This window comes from Delphinapterus leucas, chromosome 16 (assembly GCF_059928025.1).
Source record: "Delphinapterus leucas isolate spDelLeu-1000000601 "Yukka" chromosome 16, BTC_Dleu_Yukka2, whole genome shotgun sequence".
Classification (NCBI taxonomy): domain Eukaryota; kingdom Metazoa; phylum Chordata; class Mammalia; order Artiodactyla; family Monodontidae; genus Delphinapterus; species Delphinapterus leucas.
In genome coordinates this window covers 81201919-81225039 of record NC_143144.1, presented here as the reverse complement: position 1 = coordinate 81225039, position 23121 = coordinate 81201919, and the positions used below count along the sequence as shown (strand labels likewise).

Sequence of the window (23121 nt, the reverse complement as noted above, 5' to 3'; positions counted from 1 at the left end):
AACAAAAACATGAAGTCAAAAAGAGATGCACCCCAGTGTTCATAGCATAGCATAGCAGCATTATTTACAAAGCCAAGATATGGAAGCAACCTAAGTGTCCATCAATAGATGAATGGCAAAAGAAGATGTGAGATATGTATATACGTGTGTATATATGCGTCTGTATATATATACATATATATATACACACACGCACATATGTACATATGGGTGTGTGTGTGTGTATATACACACGATGGAATACTACTCAGCCATAAAAAAGAACGAAAATTTTGTTATTTGCAGCAACAGGGATGGATTTGAAGGGCATAATGCCAAGTGAAATAAGCCAGACAGAGAAAGACAAACACTGTATGATATCACTTATTCGTGGAATCTAAAAAATACAACAAAATAGTGAATAAAAAAGAGAGCAGACTCACAGATACAGAGAACGAACTAGTGGTTACCAGTGGGGAGAGGGAGGTGGGGAGGGGCAACATAGGGGTAGGGGATTAAGAGGTACAAACTATCAGGTATAAAATAAGCTATGAGGATATATTGTACAACATAGGGAGTATAGCCAATATTTGAAAATAACTGTAAATGGAGCGTAACCTTTAAACATTGTGGCTCACTGTGCTGTACACCCGTAACATAGAATATTATGCTTCAACTATACTTCAATAAATATTTTTTTTAAAAGAGTTGGCATATTATCATCAGTGCAATGGAACATCAGTGCAGGCTTGCCATGACCAGGGGTAGGTGGATGAGGTTGAGTTTTTGAAAATATCCTCCCATTGCCATTGGGGGATGAATGGGAGGAAAGCACAGGTCGATGTGGAGGGACCGGGGTAGAAGGGTTTTGCAGCATCCCCATGAGAGATGATTGTGGCTTGATCCAGAGCAAGGTGGAGAGATGTCAGACCCAGACAACAGGGGCTGTGTTCTGGAGGGCGACTCAATAGGACCTCTTCATGGATCAGATGGAGTTGTTGAGGGAGAAGGACTTCAAATTTCTGACATGAGCAGTTGGGGAAATGAAAGTGCCTTCTCTAGAAACAGGGAAACCAAGGAAGGAGTCGATTATGGGAGATGGAAGTTGAGTCAAGAAGGATCCCAAGGGTACATGTGGCCCAAGGAAAGGAGTGCAGAGGCCAGGAATGCAGGTGTGTCAGTACCATCTGGGAGGGCGATGCGTTTTCCAGACTCTCGTCCTGCTTGTTTTGATCTCCTCTACTCAGGATCTCAGAATGGTCCCGGGAGGAAAATGTATTTTTCTCTCCCTCCATTGACTATGCCTACAGAGCATATTGAGATACTGGCACATCGAAGGGAAATGATCTTCAACTGACTTCTCTTATTTCTCTTTCAGAATCACCCAGGAGTCTTGAATTTTCGAATACAACTGGAAAGCAAAGAACTGATTGTAAATCTGGAAAGAAACAAGTAAGTCGAGTTAATTCCTGTTTATGACACCATAGGAGAAAGTTACAACGTGGGGACTGGAGAGTGCTGTGTAAGTGATGTTGGCATTTAGAGACACAGAACTAAATGTGTAGATTCATAATCCAAATTTGGATGTGAGGCTGGAATTAACTTCAAAAAATGATCCAATGGAAAAATAAAGAATTGTATTTTATCACTCTAAAAGAGAACTTTCTAGCTCAGCAGGTTTTTCTCATAGTTCTGATGTTTCTTTTTTTTTTCAGAGCCTGATGTTTCAAGGATAGAATTTAAGCATCCTCTGTTCTGTTCCAATAACAGTGTTCCATAATTAGTTGACTTTTGGCAGTTCCTGGGTTGTATAAGGAGAAACAGTTTCAAATGGGTAGAAGCTCTTTTTTCCTTGGGAAATACCAAGAGTTTATTTTATCTTTCAGACCTTGTCTCCAATGGTATGAAGTATTTATTTTATCTTTTTACTTAAAAATTTGGCCCTTTTTTCTGAAAAATTATATATATTTTCAGAAAATGGTATTATATAGTTTTTCCTGTAGCACATGGATGTTATTACATATTTTGTATGCCTTCCCAGGAGAAAACTGTGCCTGGTTCAAGGCACAAGTAAAAATTACTCATATTCTTGTCATCCTTTATACTGTGGCTCTCCCCATGGGTTCCTCAGATCTAAAGGACCCCTACTATTCTAATTGATTAGTACCAGCAAAGAATCGAGCTCTCCTAATAAGCAATCTGTATTTAAAGATATAAGTTCCCAAGTCATGCTTGATTCAAAATTGGAGTTTCTGTCTTCCAGAATTACTGGTCCCTGTTTCTCACCCACCAGTGAAATACTGATTTTTTGCTGAAATGACAGTGTAGATAAGACAGTTTCACTGAAATGAGTTCTGCCAGAGATATTGAGTCACAAAAATCTGACTCAGCATCTCTGTGTAAACGAGTCAGATCACTTACTTATACTTACTTTGGTTTGAGGGTCCTGAGCAAATCAGATGAACGGGATCATGAATGGCCAATTCTCACCTTCAGTATCTGACACCATGGCCAACAGCAATTATTAAAAAATAGGTTTTAAAATGCATATGAATATATATTAAATATATATTTTAAATGAGCATATGTAAAATAGCATGGCCTGCTTCTTGGGGGTCTGCAGCCTGCCTCTGCATTTCTTGCATGTTTCTCCCTCCCCATTAGATGGATTAAAAGCTTTTATGAGCAGTAAATAATGTGTTTTTAGCTTTTCTTGTGACTTGGTGATCTTAAACTAGAGGTTCAGGAATACATCTTGGATAATCAGGGGGCTGAACGGAAACCTGAATATTGCTTTTGATATGTCTCTCTTAGCAAAGTATGTATTTTCATGCTCTTTTTTTTCATGTAAGAATATCATAGGACGTTTACGTTTTCGTACACTGCTGTTTGTATGTGGTTTTGAAAATATCTCAGTGGACGAAACTTGGTATTCCTTGAAAGAGCAAAAGAAAATCAGGCTTCTGGTGGTGACGCATTTCCTCGATGGGGTTTTAGGATTGGCAGCTGGATTTGGGAAGTGTCTTTATTGCGACCGTTCTTATGGTTAGCCTGTTGGAGGGATGTGGTAAATGGCACGAGTGAGACTGATCCTGGACCTTTACGTGATATTAGGGCTGCAGGTAGAAGAATGGAAATTGACTTAATAAAAACCTTAAGTTATTTGTTTTCACTCTACAAGGAATATGTGTCCAATGCAAAAAATTGAAAACTGTAGGGAAAAAAAATCAAGAGTCCCCACCCCCAAAAAAGGTACCCCTACCACCAAACACAACGTTGGTTGGCATTTTGGTGAATGTTCATATGGATTTTTTTTTCCTTGTAGAAAAGGCTTTACTTCTTTGGTCTTCCTAGTTGATATTGTAGTCTGTGTGTAATATGATATCCTACTTCTTCATTTAGCTTTATAATGATGTCCTTTTCCGTATAGAAATGCATTTCTTCGAGCCCCTCTGGTTCTCTGAGTCTGTAAAGTGAGTTAACAGTCTTATTCATGGTTCCCTTTGAAAATGATTTACCTTCCATTAAGGCGGGTAGTATGGTGCAAGCTGACTACTAGGCAGTGGCTAATTTGTATAAAAGATCATTTCCAAAGGTACCTTCATTTGCTCACTTCCAGTTCTGGGCCTTTCACAAAATAATCTCAAAATTAGAAAAGTTGTAAACTTAAAACTATCTCTTCTCGGTTTATTTCTTTTCCCAACTTCACTGGCAAAGCATGTTTTAGACAAGTATACGGAGATGGTTTAATGTGTTCCTATAACATTTTATAGCTTTATTTTAATTATCCTACTTATACTCATTGTGGAAATTTCATTCTGTTAAAAATGACATTTTCAAAATTAGAGCATGGTAATATGACTATTTTAATAATCCACTTCCAATCCATTTCCACCAGTTACTTCAGTATAACAAATTTTTGAAGACGGTGACATGTCTGTTCCATAAGCACTTCACTTTTGAAATGATGAATACCAAAAAATTCTACAACTTTATAGGTAGAATGAAATGCTTGTATGCTACTGGTTGTTTGTCAGGCACAAAAGGTAATCAACCCATCCAAAATTAAAAATTAAAGTAGAATTTTTAATTTGCATAGCCTTTGGCCCAGTAGATCCAATTGGAGAAGTTATCCAAATGAAGCTATAAGAACCCAAAGATAAATGTACGAGGAAGCAGGATAAATGTAAATATTTAACAACCAACAGAACAGAGAGCCCGACCAGTCTGAAGTTAACCTGGTCGGTACCCTGCTTCAGAGTCTACGGGGGGAATCAGCCCTGTGTTCAAGGATGTTCATTGCAGAAAGTTTTACCTAAAATACGTCAATAGGAGACCGATTAAATAAGTTATGACTCAGCTCTGAAATAATACTACACAGTAGTACATCTAAAGATGATGATGGAGATTTTTATTATTGTAAATAGCATTGATAGTATGACCGGTGTGAACGGCATGTTGGATAGTAGTTTACATGGCATTCAGTTTTTATCTTAAAATTATACTCATGTACATGTATGCTCGAAAGATTTGGACGACATTTACTTTCTTTATTAATGTTTTACAACAAGAAAATATTGCTGTTAAAATGAGGAAAACTTTTTATTTTGAAGGAAAAAAAGCTGCTCTAAAAACTTGAAAATGGTTGTAATGAAGAATGTTGAAGTATTTACTATTCATAAAAAAGAAATGAGGGGCTTCCCTGGTGGCGCAGTGGTTGAGAGTCCTCCTGCTGATGCAGGGGGCACGAACCCGGTCCGGGAGGATCCCACATGCCGCGGAACGGCTGGGCCCGTGAGCCATGGCCGCTGAGCCTGCGCGTCCGGAGCCTGTGCTCCGCAACGGGAGAGGCCACAACAATGAGAGGCCCGTGTACCGCAAAAAAAAAAAAAAAAAAAGAGAATCTTGAAGAGAGAGGATATAGGTATATGTGTAACTGACTTACTTTGCTGTACACCTGAAACTAATACAAGATTGTATAGCAACTATACTTCAATAAAAAAATTTTTTTAAATGGTGGATGTTAGGAGGGCCCCCAGCAATTTTCCAAGGGCTAAAAAGCTCTACCCATGGACTATATCCAGAAATCTATTTTAATTAAAAACCTGCTTTAAAATCATAACCAATATAAAGGTGTCTTCAGTGCTTTCAATCATAAAAATCATCATGTAAAGCAAATGCAAAAAGAGAGTCACCTAAGTAACCCCACTCCAGACCTCTTCGTGTGTAAACCGATTCTTCATGAAACAGGGCTGGATTTGTATTACATGGTTGTTTCAGGGAATCTATTTTATTTGCCTTCTAGCATCTCTAATTTGTGCAGAGATCAGATGCTGTTCACTTAAAATCTGTTTGTAGAGCCATAATTGAATGTTTAAAGAAACTCAAAACTTCCCTGGAGAAGCATTTTTCATGATGTTGCTGTCTGCCTATGGAACTGCGGGAACCAGCGTTACAAGTTCCGTAACTCTCCTGGATCCCCATGGATACCCAGGCCATTCCTTAAACAGGTTCTCTGTGCAACTGCATCTTTGATCAAAATGCTTTATTGGACAGGCTGGCCAGCTTAGACATCCGTTTTTCCGGTTTAGGATAATTAAAACTGATGGCGGTAGATCATTCCCACCGAGCTTTCTGTTTTCGAGCCCGGTCCATCACTGGTTGAAGGCAATTGCCGGGGGAAGTCCACGGCCCACTTGATTTATATTTGGGGCATCTCTGAGCTAGAAGAACTTTGGCATTGACTTTTCTTCTGTCTGGAATAATTCCAGATATCTCTTAGGGGGCCACTCTAATTAATATTCACTCCAGAACAGTTGCAGAAAGGAGCATTTTAAATTTGTCAGACATGGGCATAAATATTTGAGAAGGCATTTGTTGGACAGTATCTCAGAATATCATGATGTAGGGTAGAGAAATGCAGCCAGTGCAGAGGTGGGACTGGGTGGATTAGCAGTTGGCTGAATAACTACCTAGAGGATAGTAATCCTTTGTTCAGGTTGGACCAAATCGTGTTGGACAGCTGGACTGAGACTGCTGTCAGTGGCTGTAGGATGGTGTACAAGACCTCATCCTGGCCCACAATTTTGTCAGCCCATCGCTATGAAGACGTAAAAGGTGTGCTGATCACATTTCTTGGCAACGCAAAGCTGGCGGGGGTAACTGTGCTCTGCATGGCAGAATCTGGATTATGGAGATTTCAGCAGTTTGGATCAATGGGCCAAAACTAACAAGATGAGATTTAATGGGGATAAAGGTACAGTCCTATTCTTGGGTTAACAAAAAAATAAATATTGTTAAGTGCAGAAGGAAATTGACTAGTACTTCTTACGAATGAGACGTGAAAATTCAATGTGAGCCCCTGAGGCCATGCGGCTGCTGAAAGGTGGCTGCCACCTGGGTGTGCACAGGTTCCTGAGGTGGGTCCTGGACTGGAGAGGCCACCATTCTGCTGTGCATGACCCTGGTCAGGCCACATGCAGAACCCTGACCCCTGCGCTCTTTCAAGCATGACGTTTGAAAGCTGCCTGCCACCGTTCTCGCCTCCACTATTGGACTTTCATCACCTCTCCCACCAGCTAGAGATGTCCTCAAGGTCAGGGGGCAGGGTCTTTACTTCCCCCTCCATCCCCTTCCTTGTGGCCTGGCCTGTGGTTGGCACTCTCTGAGCCCTTAGCAAAGAGTGAAGGATGGGACGTGGATGGCCTGGATCAGGCCAGGAGTGAGTCAGCAGGAGGTTAAAGGTCTGTCCTGGGTGGTGAGAGAAACTACCTATTCAAGGAGAAAGCTTCTGGAGAGAATGCTGCGGCGGCAGTCAGGAAGCCAGGTTCAGAAACCCAGCTTTGCTTCCAGCAACAAGATGCTTATATTTTCTCTGTTTCCTCATCGGCGAAATGGAATAAACGCCTGTGTACAGTCAGTGCCAAGAGGTTAGAGCTCATGTTCTTTCTGATGATCAGGTTTGAATGATTCAGTGACGTATTCTTGTGGACCCAGTGATATTAGTTATTTCACCCAGTTGTATCCTTGGCTTCACTGTAACTGTGTCCTGTTTTAAATGTCCTAAATTAATAGAGATCAGGTATGACTCATCCGTACCCGTAAGTCTTAATGCTGGTCGAACATCTAATTCTGACAAGAGCTGGAAAGGATTCGTGTGCTAATCCTTTGGGTTCCTGTTGTTGTCATGGTCTTAACTTCACAATCTTGACATCCTCAGGAATTAGAATTTTAAAATCTTTGTTTGTGTGCAGAGTGCTATTTCTTTCCATTTCTACTCTTGCAGAGGAAGCCTCACCTGCCTGTCAGAGCCTCCAGCTTTAATTTGCCTGGTGGTTCTAATTATTGACTAAACTATTGAAGGTAAAACTGTATTATAGAAACTTGACTATCTCATCTTACGTTTGTATCTCTCAACTTCCCTTCCGCCATTCACAAATCTTATCGGTCTTTATTAATTCAAATGATTCCTAATGTTAATCAACAATAAATCAATGAGACCATTTCACTTTTTACTTAGTCATTTACCTACAAACATTTTTTTAAATTTATTTTATTCAAGTATAGTTGATTTACAGTGTGGTGTTAATCTCTGTTATACAGCAAAGTGACTCAGTTATACATATATACGCATTCTTTTTCATATTCTTTTCCATTATGTTTTATCACAGGATATTGCATATAGTTCCCCGCGCTATACAGTAGCGCCTTGTTGTTTATCCATTCTCTATATAATAGTTTGCATCTGCTAAACTCAAACTCCCAATAAATCCCTCCCTCAACCTCCTCCCCCTTGGCAACCACAAGTTTGTCCTCTATGTCTGTGAATCTGTTTTGGTTTCATAGATAAGTTCATTTGTGTCATATTTTAGATTCCACATATGAGTGATATCGTATGGTATCTGTTGTTCTCTTTCTGACTTACTTCACTTATATGATAATCTCTAGTTGTATCCATGTTGCTGCAAATGGCATTATTTCATTCTTTTTTATGGCTGAGTAGTATCCCATTGTATATATGTAGCACATCGTCTTTATCCATTCATCTGTTGATAGACATTTAGATTGTTTCCATGTCCTGACTACTGTAAATAGTGCTGCTATGAACATAGGGGTGCATGTATCTTTTTGAACTATCGTTTTGTCCGGATATATGCCCAGGAGTGGGATTACAGGATCATATGGCAGCTCTACTTTTAGCACAAACATTTATTTCATACCAGACACTACAGTTGGCCCTGCTGATAGAGTCATCAACAAGGTAAAGTCCTTGTCCTCTTGGAGGTCAGTCAAGGAGCCCAATGCTAAACAGGTCATCACGGGACCATACTGAATGACAGTGGTGCTGAGAGCTAAAAAGACAAGCAGGAGGCCCAGCCTGGTTCAGGAAGGAACCATGAAATGAAGCAGCATTTACGCTTTACATGAACAGGGGTGAGCCAGGTAAAGGAGGGCAGAGCGTAGAGGGTTCTAGAGAGAAGGATGTGCATATGGAAAGTTCCCAAAAGCAGGGGAAGGAGCGTTGAAGTGTTTCAGAAATGAAGGTCCATGTGCTGGTGAGCAAGAGGGAGATGGGGAGAGAAGAGTGGAAACCAGTCCATGTGGGACCTTGGGCTCCATGATAAGACCTTGTATTTTCTCCTAAGAACCATGGTGCCTCATGGAAGCAAGGCCTGTAAGCAGGGCACTGACTCTCATAGAAGGGAATAGATGAGAATGTTCTGGACAGAGAATGGACAGAAATTGATGGGCAGTCGAATGTATGGTGTAATATGGAAAGGAAGATGTCAGGGATAATTCTTATACATGAAATGCTGGAAGAACAGTGATGCCCTTTGATCAGAAGAGAGAACCCTAGGAAAGGACCAAGAACTTGCCATTTGAGCAGGGGCCAGGGACACAAAGATATGGATCGTGGTGGCCATGGTCTTCCGGGTCTTGGGGGAAGGTGGACATTTGGGCCTCACAGAATCCACTCTGGAGGTGACCTGTGGAGTGTTCTCATGTGGACATGGCATTTCTTTGGGATCCATGGATGTTTGCAGCAGTGGCTGGGGCTCTGAGCTGGAGACCATGCACCTGCGGTGGGTGGAACGTCGCAAGACATTGGCCGTGGCCTCGAGAGTATCTGAATGGCCATCGCAGCCTCAGGCAGTGTCACTGCTTCCTGCATTTTCCAGGCGGGAGCCAGGTGGGGCGAGCCTGTGGCCTTTGGGCTTGCTCCCAGGCCCAGTTCTGTGTCCTTCTTATGATCTGTCTCCATGCAGTGGGTATGCCCCTCCACCAGGATCACGCACAGACTCTTACTGTCCTTCAAGTCTGGGGCATTTGAGGACCACCTGGGGAGCTTATTCCAAAGACAGATGCCTGGCTCCGCTTCTCTCTATGGAAGCAGCATCCCCAGTGATAGGGCCTGTATTCTGTATTCCTTAAGGAGCTATATTCATGCTTTAATTAGAGAGCCATTGACCTCACGAAGCTATTTAAATTAACCTTAAAAGATTAAAACTTTAGTTCCTTGGTCACACTAGCCATGGTTCAAGTGCTCTGTAATCCCATTTGGCTATAGGAATGTTTCCATCATGGCAAGAGGGTCTGTTGGACATTGCTGGGATTGGCAGGAAACACCAGCTGGCCAGCTCCTTCCAGTTTGGGGTCTTGGCTGACGCATGGCCAGTGGGAATGTTCTTTCCTACAGGGAGTCACACACTTCTTCAGGTTGCCTAATTCCTGCAGTTTAATAAGCTTCATCCCTCACTGTAGGGAATCGGGCAGTACCAGAGGGGTCACCTCTACACCTTGAAGAAGTCAGGAAAGGATGGGAGAAAATTCTCTAAGCATGACTGTAGACTCATGGAATTGACGCCAACTACGCGGACATCAGCGATCTTGTAACTAGACCAAACTCCTTCCGGTTTCAGTTCCAGTCTCTCAGCCTGAACATTTAAGATCTTTCTAATTGGGCTAAATTTTGTTCCCTGGATAAGAACTAAATTCCCTTGAGCTTCCCTCCTCACGGCAGTCTTTGAAGTTATACAGACACTGGAAAGGTCAGAACACCATTTTTAGAGTTTTTGTTCTTCAACCTGACTTAACTTTAAAGAGCCTAAATCAGCTAAGATCAACCTTTTCAAAACGGTGCCCCTCTGGGTGCCAATTTGAGAGCGTGGCAGCCTTGAGCACCTTCTGTGAAGTTAGAAGGAATTGAAAAGGGCATTTGATGTGGAAGTGGGTCTCCACGTTTAATTACGTCACTTGTCGTCTTTCACTTCTTGTGCTGTGGGTGTATGATTTGCTGATGAAAACCCTGCTGTGTCCTCGGGGTTCCTCTCCAGAACTGCATCCCAGATGGATAATAATGGCTGTCCTGACCATTTCCAGATGGTCTCTGGTGGCCTAGGGGAGAGCTGATGCTGGCTTTGTGGTTGTCATTTCACTGTCCCCTTCCCTGCCGGGTGGCCAGGGGTGATTGTGTGCAGGTGTTATACGGGCTGGTGTATTTATGGCAAGTCTCTTGCCTTTTTCTAGTTGTCATGTCCTCAACAGAAAGACCATGATACTTCTGTTTGTGTGACATAATGACTCTTCATTGATCACATGAGACAATAAATAAAACTAACCCTGCAGAGAGCTTGAAACACTTTGGTTTGGTTTGATTACTACATCTAAGTCTTTTTTTAATATATAGGTTCCTGGTTCCTTTTTTTTTTTAATTCTTGCAATTGACAACTTGTAATCCTTGTGAGTGAAACCAGGTTGCTTGCCCAGTAGAATTTTCCACATTCATGATTTTGCTGACTTCATCCCCATGGTGTCATCTCACCCATTCCTTTGTTCCCTGTGTTTTCTGTTAACCAGTAGTTAGAGCTACAGCCTTGAGCAGATTCAGGCTCTGGTTTTTTGACAGGACTACATTGTGAGGGATGCTGCATCCTCTTCCTGCATCACATCAGGAGTTCTGTGACCTCTGCTTGTCTCTTTTTTGAGATGTTGGATGGATCTCTGGGTTCAGGGATCATTCTAATGCTTCCATTGTAAAGCTCCGCACCAACCTTTAGCTGCCAGAGTCAGTGGCCAGTAACAATGAACGCCTAGATCAGTTCTCTGTTTCTATCTAGCAAAGGGGGTGATGTTCTTATTCTATTGTTCCTTCATTTGTTAGCTGGAATTCTTCTAGAGAAGAACTTTTCCCCGTCAACTCCTGGTTTACCCCGAGGTCCGAGGGGAAAGGCAGGATACTCTTTAGGGAACACCGCTAATCATCGCTCTGCCTTTGCCTGTCGGTAGTCACTGTATTCCCCAGACTTAGCACCTCACTCTTGGGGGTTCATTCCACAGCCTCTTGTTGAGCACCCACATTTGTGACAGACTCCATGAGGGTGCAGAAGTGTGCCTGAGCCTATCCCTGAGCAGCTGCTGGAGTGCAGGTTTCAGCCTAACTCTGCAATCACTCCATTGAGACTCTGATTTTCTTGTCCTTTTAAAATCAAATGCACCTGGGCTTCCCTGGTGGCGCAGTGGTTGGGAGTCCACCTGCCAGTGCAAGGGACGCGGGTTCAAGCCCTGGTCTGGGAGGATCCCACATGCTGCGGAGCAGCTGAGCCCGTGAGCCACAGCTGCTGAGCCTGTGTTCTGGAGCCCACGAGCCACGGCTGCTGAAGCCCGCGCGCCTGGAGCCCGTGCTCCACGGCAAGAGAAGCCACCGCAGTGAGGGGCCCACGCACCGCAGGGAAGGGTGGCCCCCACTCGCCGTGACTGGAGAGGGCCCACGCGCAGCAACGATGACCCAACGCGGTCAAAAATAAATAAATTTTTAAAAAATCAAATGCGCCCCAGCATCCTGTGTGGAAGCAGATGCTCAGGGGCTAGAATAGGAAAAGCAGAATCTGGCCCCAGCATCACTGGCGTAAAAACCAGAGGTCTGAATTGGAGTCCAGACATTGCCTGTCCCTTCAAGGGCTGTTTCCATGGCAACAACAACGGCAAATTAAAGCATCTGTTTCCTTGGCAAGCAGATTTAGTCACACTGAAGGAAAACGGCAGTAAATTCCTCAAAGATCTGTGGCCTGAAAATATGCAGAGGCTAGCCACACGTGCTCGGGTACACCTGAGAAAAACAGAAAGAGGACGTCTATCTAAAAATGTTAGGAAATAGTCACTTCTTTCCTCTCAGTGTGCTGGTGGATTTCACTGTGGGATAAAGTGGATTTAACATAAGTGGAGAACAAGAGTTTCTTTATTTTTTTATGATTTTCTTCCTTATGAAAAACATGTGGCAGCTAGAAGATGATATGAAGCCAACCTCCACAGCAGGGAAATGATTTGGGGAGACGATTTATTTAAGCACAGAGTTGTATCCACAGCCCTTCTGAGACTCTACCTCTTCGGCCTCAACTGGCCTAGAGGATTTTATTGGTCAGTTTCTTGGTTTTCTTTGAAAAATCTGACAGGCTCCAGTGGAGAGTCCCTCCGTGCTATGTTGGCGGCCAAGCAGCACCCATATGACAAACATCAATGTTACAGAGGCTCCCGTGGGGGCTCTGGGATATGGTTTTTTCATTTGTTTCTTCTTTGTTTCTTAGTTTAAATTTTGCCCCTTTTATTTTTACGTCTGCAGAAAATTGTTAACTCCATGCATAGACTTTGAATACTAAAGGTCTGTATTCTGGACAAACAATTATTGCTCCAGATTCTACCAGTTGCCTACTGAATGCTATTTCTTTCTTTCTTTTTTTTTTAACATCTTTATTTGAGTATAATTGCTTTACAATGGTGTGTTAGTTTCTGCTTTACAACAAAGTGAATCAGTTATACATACACATATGTCCCCATATCTCTTCCCTCCTGCGTCTCCCTCCCTCCCACCCTCCCTGTCCCACCCCTCCAGGTGGTCACAAAGCACCGAGCTGATCTCCCTGTGCTAATGCAGCTGCTTCCCACCAGCTATCGGTTTTACATTTGGTAGTGTGTATATGTACATGCCACTCTCTCACTTTGTCCCAGCTTACACTTCGCCCTCCCCATGTCCTCAAGTCCATTCTCTAGTAGGTCTGCGTCTTTATTCCTGACCTGCCCCTAGCTTCTTCTGACCATTTTTTTTCTTTTTTTTTTTTTTAGATTCCATATATATGTGTTAGTATACGGTATTTGTTTTTCTCTTTCTGACTTACTTCACTCTGTATGACAGACTCTAGGTTCAACCACCTCACTACAAATAACTCAATTTCGTTTCCTTTTATGGCTGAGTAATATTCCATTGTATATATGTGTCACATCTTCTTTATCTATTCATCTGTTGACGGACACTTAGGTTGCTTCCATGTCCTGGTTATTGTAAATAGAGCTGCAGTGAACATTTTGGTATATGACTCTTTTTGAATTATGCTTTTCTCAGGGTATATGCCCAGTAGTGGGATTGCTGGGCCATATGGTAGTTCTATTTTTAGTTTTTTAAGGAACCTCCATGCTGTTCTCCATAGTGGCTGTATCAATTTACATTCCCACCAACAGTGCAAGAGGGTTCCCTTTTCTCCACACCCTCTCCAGCATTTATTGTTTCTAGATTATTGGATGATGGCCATTCTGACTGGTGTGAGATGATATCTCACTGTAGTTTTGATCTGCATTTCTCTAGTGATTAATGATGTTGAGGATTCTTTCATGTGTTTCTTGGCAAACTGTATCTCTTCTTTGGAGAAATGTCTATTTAGGTTTTCTGCCCATTTTTGGATTGGGTTGTTTGTTTTTCTGTTACTGAGCTGCATGAACTGCTTGTAAATTTTGGAGATTAATCCTTTGTCAGTTGCTTCATTTGCAAATATTTTCTCCCATTCTGAGGGTTGTCTTTTGGTCTTGTTTATGGTTTCCTTTGCTGTGCAAAAACTTTTAAGGTTTCATTAGGTCCCATTTGTTTATTTTCATTTTTATTTCCATTTCTCTAGGAGGTGGGTCGAAAAGGAACTTGCTGTGATTTATGTCATTGAGTGTTCTGCCTATGTTATCCTCTAAGAGTTTGATGGTGTCTGGCCTTACATTTAGGTCTTTAATCCATTTTGAGTTTATTTTTGTGTATGGTGTTAAGGAGTGTTCTAATTTCATTCTTTTACATGTAGCTGTCCAGTTTACCCAGCACCACTTATTGAAGAGGCTGTCTTTTCTCCACTGTATATTCTTGCCTCCTTTATCAAAGATAAGGTGACCATATGTGCGTGGGTTTATCTATGGGCTTTCTATCCTGTTCCATTGATGTATATTTCTGTTTTTGTGCCACTATGATACTGTCTTGTTTACTGTAGCTTTGTAGTATAGTCTGAAGTCAGGGAGCCTGATTTCTCCAGCTCCGTTTTTCTTTCTCAAGATTGCTTTGGCTATTCGGGGTCTCCTGTGTTTCCATACAAATTGTGAAATTTTTTGTTCTAGTTCTGTGAAAAATGCCAGTGGTAGTTTGATAGTGATTGCAATGAATCTGTAGATTGCTCTGAGTAGTAGAGTCATTTTCACAATGTTGATTCTTCCAATCCAAGAACATGGTATATCTCTCCATCTATTTGTATCATCTTTAATTTCTTTCATCAGTGTCTTATACTTTTCTGCATACAGGTCTTTTGTCTCCTTAGGTAGATTTATTCCTAGATATTTTATTCTTTTTGTTGCAGTGGTAAATGGTAGTGTTTCCTTAATTTCTCTTACAGAATTTTCATTATTAGTGGATAGGAATGCAAGAGCTTTCTGTGCATTAATTTTGTATCCTGCTACTTCACCAAATTCATTGATTAGCTCTAGTAGTTTTCTGGTAGCATCTTTAGGATTCTCTATGTATAGTATCCTGTCATCTGCAAACAGTGACAGCTTTACTTCTTCTTTTCCAATTTGGATTCCTTTTATTTCTTTTTCTTCTCTGATTGCTGTGGCTAAAACTTCCAAAACTATGTTGAATAATAGTGGTAAGAGTGGGCAACCTTGTCTTGTTCCTGATCTTAGTGGAAATGGTTTCAGTTTTTCACCATTGAGGACAGTGTTGGCTGTGGGTTTGTCATATATGGCCTTTATTAGGTTGAAAGTTCCCTCTATGCCTACTTTCTGGAGGGTTATATCATAAATGGGTGTTGAATTTTGTCAAAAGCTTTCCCTGCATCTATTGAGATGATCATATGATTTTTCTCCTTCAATTTATTAATATGGTGTATCCTGTTGATTGATTTGTGTATATTGAAGAATCCTTGCATTCCTGGGATAAACCCCACTTGAACATAGTGTATGATCCTTTTAATGTGCTGTTGGATTCTGTTTGCTAGTATTTTTGCATCTATATTCATCAGTGATATTGGCCTGTGGTTTTCTGTTTCTGTGACATCTTTGTCTGCTTTTGGTATCAGAGTGATGGTGGCCTTGTAGAATGAGTTTGGTAGTGTTCCTCCCTCTGTTATATTTCAGAAGAGTTTGAGAAGGATAAGTGTTAGCTCTTCTCTAAATGTTTGATAGAATTTGCCTGTGAAGCCATCTGGTCCTGGGCTTTTGTTTGTTTGAAGATTTTTAATCACAGTTTCAATTTCAGTGCTTGTGATTTGTGTGTTCATATTTTCTATTACTTCCTGGTTCAGTCTCAGAAGGTTGTGCATTTCTAAGAATTTGTCCATTTCTTCCAGGTTTCCATTTTATTGGCATATAGTTGCTTGTAGTAATCTCTCATGATCCTTTGTATTTCTGCAGTGTCAGTTGTAACTTCTCCTTTTTCGTTTCTAACTCTATTGATTTGAGTCTTCTCCCTTTTTTCTTGATAAGTCTGGGTAATGGTTTATCAATTTTGTTAATGTTCTTGAAGAACCAGCTTTTAGTTTTATTGATCTTTGCTATAGTTTCCTTCATTTCTTTTTCATTTATTTCTGATGTGATCTTTATGATTTCTTTCCTTCTGCTAACTTTGGGGGTTTTTTTGTTCTTCTTTCTCTGATTGCTTTAGGTGTAAGGTTAGGTTGTTTATTTGAGATGTTTCTTGTTTCTTAAGGTAGGACTGTATTGTTATAAACTTCCCTCTTAGAACTGCTTTTGCGGCATCCCATGGGTTTTGGGTCATCGTGTTTTCTTTTTCATTTGTTTCTAGGTATTTTTTTAATTTCCTCTTTGATTCCTTCAGTGATCTCTTGGTTATTAAATAGTGTGTTGTTTAGCCTCCATGTATTTGTATTTCTTACAGATTTTTTTCCTGTAATTGATATGTAGTCTCATAGCGTTGTGGTCAGAAAAGATACTTAAAAGATACTTGATATGATTTCAATTTTCTTAAATTTACCAAGGCTTGATTTGTGACCCGAGATATGATCTATCCTGGAGAATGTTCCATGAGCACTTGAGAAGAATATGTATTCTGTTGTTTTTGGATGGAATGTCCTATAAATACAGTTAAGTCCATCTTGTTTAATGCATCATTTAAAGCTTGTGTTTCCTTATTTATTTTCATTTTGGATGATCTGTCCATTGGTTAAAGTGGGGTGTTAAGGTCCCCTACTATGATTGTGTTACTGTCAATTTCCTCTTTTAGAGCTGTTAGCAGTTGCCTTATGTATTGAGGTGCTCCTATGTTGGGTGCATAAATATTTACAATTGTTATATCTTCTTCTTGGCTTGCTCCCTTGATCATTAGGTAGTGTCCTTCTTTGTCTCTTGTAATATTGTTATATCTTCTTCTTGGCTTGCTCCCTTGATCATTAGGTAGTGTCCTTCTTTGTCTCTTGTAATAGTCTTCATTTTAAAGTCTATTTTGTCTGATATGAGAACTGCTACTCCACCTGTCTTTTGATTTCCATTTGCATGGAGTATCTTTTTCCATCCTCTCACTTTCAGTCTGTATGTGTCCCTAGGTGTGAAGTGGATCTCTTTTGGACAGCATATATACGGGTCTTGTTTTTGTATTCATTCAGCCAGTCTACGTCTTTTGGTTTGAGCATTTAATCCATTCACATTTAAGGTAATTATCGAAATGTATGTTCCTATTACCATTTTCTTAATTGTTTGGGGTTTATTATTGTAGGTCTTTTCCTTCTCTTGTGTTTCCTGCCTAGAGAAGTTCCTTTAGCATTTGTTGTAAAGCTGGTTTGGTGCTGCTGAATTCTCTTAGCTTTTGTTTGTCTGTAAAGATTTTAATTTCTCCATCAAATCTGAATGAGATCCTTGCTAGGTAGAGTAATCTTGGCTGTAGGTTTTTCTCTTTAATCACTTTAAATATGTCCTGCCACTCCCTTCAGGCTTGCAGAGTTTCTGCTGAAAGATCAGCTGTTAACCTTATTGGGATTCCCTTGTGTGTTGTTTGTTGTTTTTCCCTTACTGCTTTTAATATTTTTTTCTTTGTATTTAATTTTTGATAGTTTGATTAATATGTGTCTTGGCATGTTTCTCCTTGGATTTATCCTCTATGGGACTCTGTGTGCTTCCTGGACTTGATTAACTATTTCCTTTCCCAGATTAGGGAAGTTTTCAAGTATAATCTCTTCAAATATTTTCTCAGTCCCTTTCTTTTTCTCTTCTTCTTCTGGGACCCCTATAATTTGAATGTTGGTGTGTTTAATGTTGTCCCAGAGGTCTCTGAGACTGTCCTCAATTATTTTCATTCTTTTTTCTTTATTCTGCTCTGCAGTAGTTATTTCCACTATTTTATCTTCCAGGTCATTTATCCGTTCCTCTGCCTCAGTTATTCTGCTATTGATCCCTTCTAGAGAATTTTTAATTTCATTTATTGTGTTGTTCATCTCTGTTTGTTTGGTCTTTAGTTCTTCTAGGTCCTTGTTAAATGTTTCTTGTATTTTCTCCATTCTATTTCCACAATTTTGGATCATCTTTACTATGATTATTCTGAATTCTTTTTCAGGTAGACTGCCTATTTCCTCTTCATTTGTTTGGTCTGGTGCGTTTTGCCTTGCTCCTTCATCTGCTGTGTGTTTCTCTGTCTTCTCATTTTGCTTAACTTACTGTGTTTGGGGTCTCCTTTTCACAGGCTGCAGGTTCGTAGTTTCCGTTGTTTTGGGTGTCTGTCCCCACTGGCTTAGGTTGGTTCAGTGTGTTGTGTACGCTTCCTGACGGAGGGGACTAGTGCCTGTGTTCTGGTGGATGAGGCTGGCTCTTGTCTTTCTGGTGGGCAGGTCCACGTCTGGTGGTGTGTTTTGGGGTGTCTGTGGCCTTATTATGATTTTAGGCAGCCTCTGTGCTAATGGATGGGGTTGTGTTCCTGTCTTGCTAGTTGTTTGGCATAGAGTGTCCTGCACTGTAACTTGCTGGTCATTGGGTGGAGCTGGGTCTTGGCATTGAGATGGAAATCTCTGGGAGATTTTCATCATTTGATATTAAGTGGAGCTGGGAGGTCTCTTGTGGACCAGTCTCCTGAACTTGGCTCTCCCACCTCAGTGGCAGAACCCTGATGCCTGTCTGGAGCACCTAGAGCCTGTCCTCCACATGGCTCAGAATTAAAGGGAGAAAAAAAAAGAAGGAAAGAAGTAAAGAAAGAAAGAAAGGAAAGACGGAAGGAAGGAAGAAAGAAGATAAAATAAAATTAAGTAAAATAAAATAAAATTATTAAAATAAAAAATAATTATTAAGGAAAAAATTTTTAAGTAATAAAAAAAAAACAAAAATACAATGGACAGACAGAACCCTAGGACCAATGGTAAAAGCAAAGCGATATAGAAAGAATCACACACAGAAGCATACACATACACATTCAGAAAAAGAGAAAAAGGGAAAAAAAATATATGTCATTGCTCCCAAAGTCCACCTCCTCAATTTGGGATGATTCCTTGTCTATTCAGGTATTCCACAGATGCAAAGTACATCAGGTTGATTGTGGAGATTTAATCCGCTGCTCGTGAGGCTGCTGGGAGAGATTTCCCTTTCTCTTCTTTGTTCACACAGCTTCCGGGGTTCAGCTTTGGGTTTGGCCCTGCCTCTGCATGCAGGTTGCCTGAGGGCGTCTGTTCCTGCCCAGACAGGACGGGGTTAAAGGAGCCGCGATTCGGGGGCTCTGGCTCACTCAGGCCGGGGGGAGGGAGGGGCACGGAGTGCGAGGCAAGCCTGCGGCGGCAGAGGCCGGCGTGACGTTGCACCAGGCTGAGGCGCGCCGTGCGTTCTCCCGGGGAAGTTGTCCCTGGATCCCGAGACCCTGGCAGTGGCGGGCTGCACAGGCTCCCCGGAAGGGGGATGTGGATAGTGCCCTGTGCTTGCACACAGGCTTCTTGGTGGCGGCAGCAGCAGCCTTAGCGTCTCCTGCCCGTCTCTGGTGTCCGCGCTGTTAGCCGCGGCTCGTGCCCGTCTCTGGAGCTCCTTTAAGCGGCGCTCTGAATCCCTTCTCCTCGCGCACCAGGAAACAAAGAGGCAAGAAAACTTTTCCCCGGACTCCCTTCTGTTTAGCCGTGGCGCACTAACCCCCTGCAGGCTGTGTTCACGCCACCAGCCCCAGTCCTCTCCCTGCGCTCCGACCGAAGCCCGAGCCTCAGCTCCCAGCCCCGCCCGCCCCGGCGGGTGAGCAGACAAGCCTCTCAGGCTGGTGAGTGCCGGTCGGCCCTGATCCTCTGTGCGGGAATCTCTCCGCTTTGCCCTCCGCACCCCTGTGGCTGTGCTCTCCTCCGCGGCTCCGAAGCTTTCCCCCTCCGCCACCCGCAGTCTCCGCCCGCGAAGGGGCTTCCTAGTGTGTGGAAACCTTTCCTCCTTCACGGCTCCCTCCCACTGGTGCAGGTCCCGTCCCTATTCTTTTGTTTCTGTTTATTCTTTTTTCTTTTGCCTTACCCAGGTACGTGGGGAGTTTCTTGCCTTTTGGGAGGTCTGAGGTCTTCTGCCAGCATTCAGTAGGTGTTCTGTAGGAGTTGTTCCACATGTAGTTGTATTTCTGATGTATTTGTGGGGATGAAGGTGATCTCCCCGTCTTACTCTTCCAGCATGTTGAAGCTCCTCTGGGGTACGGTTTTTATGTGCAGTTTTCACAAAGAAAGGAATTACTAATATTTTTAGTAAAGTCCTGATGCTACTGTACTTTAATATTTACAAAATATATAGAATGTTAGGAGGTTGGTTAAATAAAAAAATATATTATTACCTTAAATGTAAAAAGCACTATCCCTACAGTTTGGGGCTTCCCTGTCGGCACAGTGGTTAAGAATCCACCTGCCAATACAGGAGACACGGGTTCGAGCCCTAGTCTGGGAAGATCCCACGTGCTGCGAAGCAACTAAGCCCGTGCGCCACAACTACTGAGCCTGCGCTTTAGAGCCCGTGAGCCACAACTACTGAAAGGCGCAACTACTAAGCCCGCATGCCATAACTACTGAAGCCCGTGCGCCTAGAGCCCGTGCTCCGCAACAAGAGAATCCACGGCAATGAGAAGCCTGCACACCACAACAAAGAGAAGCCCCCGCTCGCCACAACTAGAGAAAGCCCGCGTGCAGCAATGAAGACCCAACGAAGCCAAAAATAAATTAAAGTAAATAAAAATTTTTTAAAGTACTCTTCCTGGGCTTCCCTGGTGGCGCAGTGGTTGAGAGTCCGCCTGCTGATGCAGGGGACACGGGTTCGTGCCCCGGTCCGGGAAGATCCCACATGCCATGGAGCGGCTGGGCCCGTGAGCCATGGCCACTGAGCCTGTGCGTCCGGAGCCTGTGCTCTGCAGCAGGAGAGGCAACAACAGTGAGAGGCCCACGTACCAAAAAAAAAAAAAATACTGTTCCTACAATTTAAGAACTATGTTTAAATACATTTAAATTATGAATCAAATAAATTATCTTACCAAATAGAGTGATGCTTATGAGTTGATTACATTACTCCTTGTATTCTAAAGACACTTCTCCATCTAAAAGCCTATATTTTTACATTGGACCGTAGATTACCTATGTAGACATTGCACAAATCTCTTTTTGTTTAGAAAATTATTCAAAACAGACACTTTTTCCAAAGTAATTTTTGCAAATTAGAAACTAAGTATAATCCTTGTTATAGATGACAATATATTATTAATTTGTTAATTAATTAATTGGTTTATGCCCTGTCATAGTCTAGAGAAGAATCAAGGTTACTAAAAAGAGACACAAATTAATTAATTGACTTTCTCCAGATGTATAGAATATCCCCTCCCCTGACAAACTAATGCTTTTGCATTTTATTCTGTTTTCAGAGCAGTGATTCTAGTTCATATTGATAGAAATTATGAAGTTGACCATATGGGGAAGAGTGATGTATGCCTGTCATTGCTTTACTTACTAGTTTTTCAAGTGAAAAGATTTAGTTTCCTCCTTCCGTGGAGAAGGAAGCGTGATTCACTCTGTAAGATTTGTAAGGTTAGGCAAGTTCATCAACCTCTGTGTTCCTTACTTCTCTCCTCTGTAATCTGAAGATAACGATGCCATATCAGCTTGGGGCCTGGATCGGAGGGTTTTCAAAGGGCACCTTTTCACTCCAAGATCTGTGGCCTCAGTAATTTCCTGAGTTAGCATATGTACTTGCTTCACTCAGAGGAATTCTTGAACTGATCATACTGGGAGAAATTGTACTTCTAGTACTAGATGAGGAGTCATGTAGAGCATGTTGTGTTTGAGCGTCGAGATCAATTGAACAATTCCTACGACAGCCAAGGTTTCCTATTTAGTGGTATTTTACTGAGCCAGGAAACCTTTAGTCTGTAACTCCTTCCACGTGGCACTGACCTCTTTTCCCTTGAGACCTGAGAATTCCAGCGTGCATCTCTGCACCCAGAACAGCCCGTCTGTTGGGAGTTTTCAACATGAGGTTACATATCAGAGGGAAATGTGTGAACTCAGGGGAAACTCAAGGCCAACACGATGAGGCAGGGATGGAAGACCCAGGGATGGAGACCTGGCGGGAAGTACCTAATGGAGGAAGCGACCCCATGGCCTCGGGTGTAGACGGCACTTGATGGAAGTCAGACAACCTTCATCACCTACTGGTACATGATCGCAACCTTAATCTCCTTAAAGAATTTGAAAATTATTTTAAAAACAAATATGGTGATAGAAGAAAGACACCAAGGTGCCTCCAGGATGCTAGTTATGTTCTGTTTCTTAAACTCAGTGATGGGTACACGAGCGCTCATTTTAGTGTTCGTTTTTCACATTCTTTTATATAGTGTTAAAAATTAAACACTATTTTTTGTGACCTACCCACTTTTTTGTCCACAAAGAGCTATCGTACTGCTCCTTTTGAACACGTTTCTTTTCTCCTTCCCTTCTGATTTCCTTGGTTAGAAACCCTAATTGATTTGCAGAGGGCACTGTCATTGGAAGGAGCTTAAGGAAAAGGATCACTGTTTGTTGCCAAGGACGAGAACTGACTAAAATTTTGATGAATTAACATCTTTTTTTTTTTCTTTAATCATTGGCATGGGATTCCTGTAAGTGGAAATAGTGAAAGCAAACACAAATATAAAGAGTGGGATTTCTGAGAATGTATTTGTAATTAAATTTCTATACTGACATAACTTACATAAAAACACATATATCCTCACACACATCCTATGTAATATAATATTACGTAATATCCGTCATCTTGGAATGCAACGGTTCATTTTATCAGGTTGAACCAGTGACCAGTGTGCCATGTTTAGAAAAGATCTCTTCGTTCAGGCTATATTTTCAGTGACTTTTCAAAAAATTCTACATCAGTGTAAATGTGACTTATGCACTGAAAAGAATCTGTATATTTTGATTTAGAAACAGAAATTAGGGCTCCTGAGAAGGTAAAATTTGAACGTTGCTTCCTTCCGACATTTATGTGTTGTGTATTACAAAATGTTATCAGTCCTTTTCTATTAGTGGAGAAAAAGACTTTTGATCTGGGATGTGTTCTGCCATTTTTATTTTTCACATTTTGATGTTAAAATACTTGATGCTGTCCATAACACACGCACTGTTTATTCATTTGTGTTTGTTCATTCGTTCATCCGTTCAACAAACAATGTTCCAGACATTGTGTTGGGGGCTGGGCTACAAAGCAGTGACACAGGATTCCTGTCCTTCTCAGTCTTCGATGCACCTGCATTTTATAGGCCAGCAAAGGATAGACTGGTCTGAATTGACTTAAAACAAATACTCACTATGTGGGTATTGATAAATTAAGATTTCTGATTAATGTAATAGGGAAATTAGATAAACATTG

General features: G+C 41.6%; 1 protein-coding gene across 1 annotated transcript in view; it reads left to right on the top strand.

Moving 5' to 3' along the window:
* The window catches only part of ADAM12 (ADAM metallopeptidase domain 12), a 329043-nt gene that overhangs the window by 54239 nt on the left and 251683 nt on the right, over nt 1-23121 (top strand). Inside the window, exon 2 of the mRNA XM_022568471.2 lies at nt 1358-1431. Coding sequence (XP_022424179.2) covers nt 1358-1431 — 74 coding nt within the window. The remainder of the gene's footprint in view (nt 1-1357; nt 1432-23121) is intronic.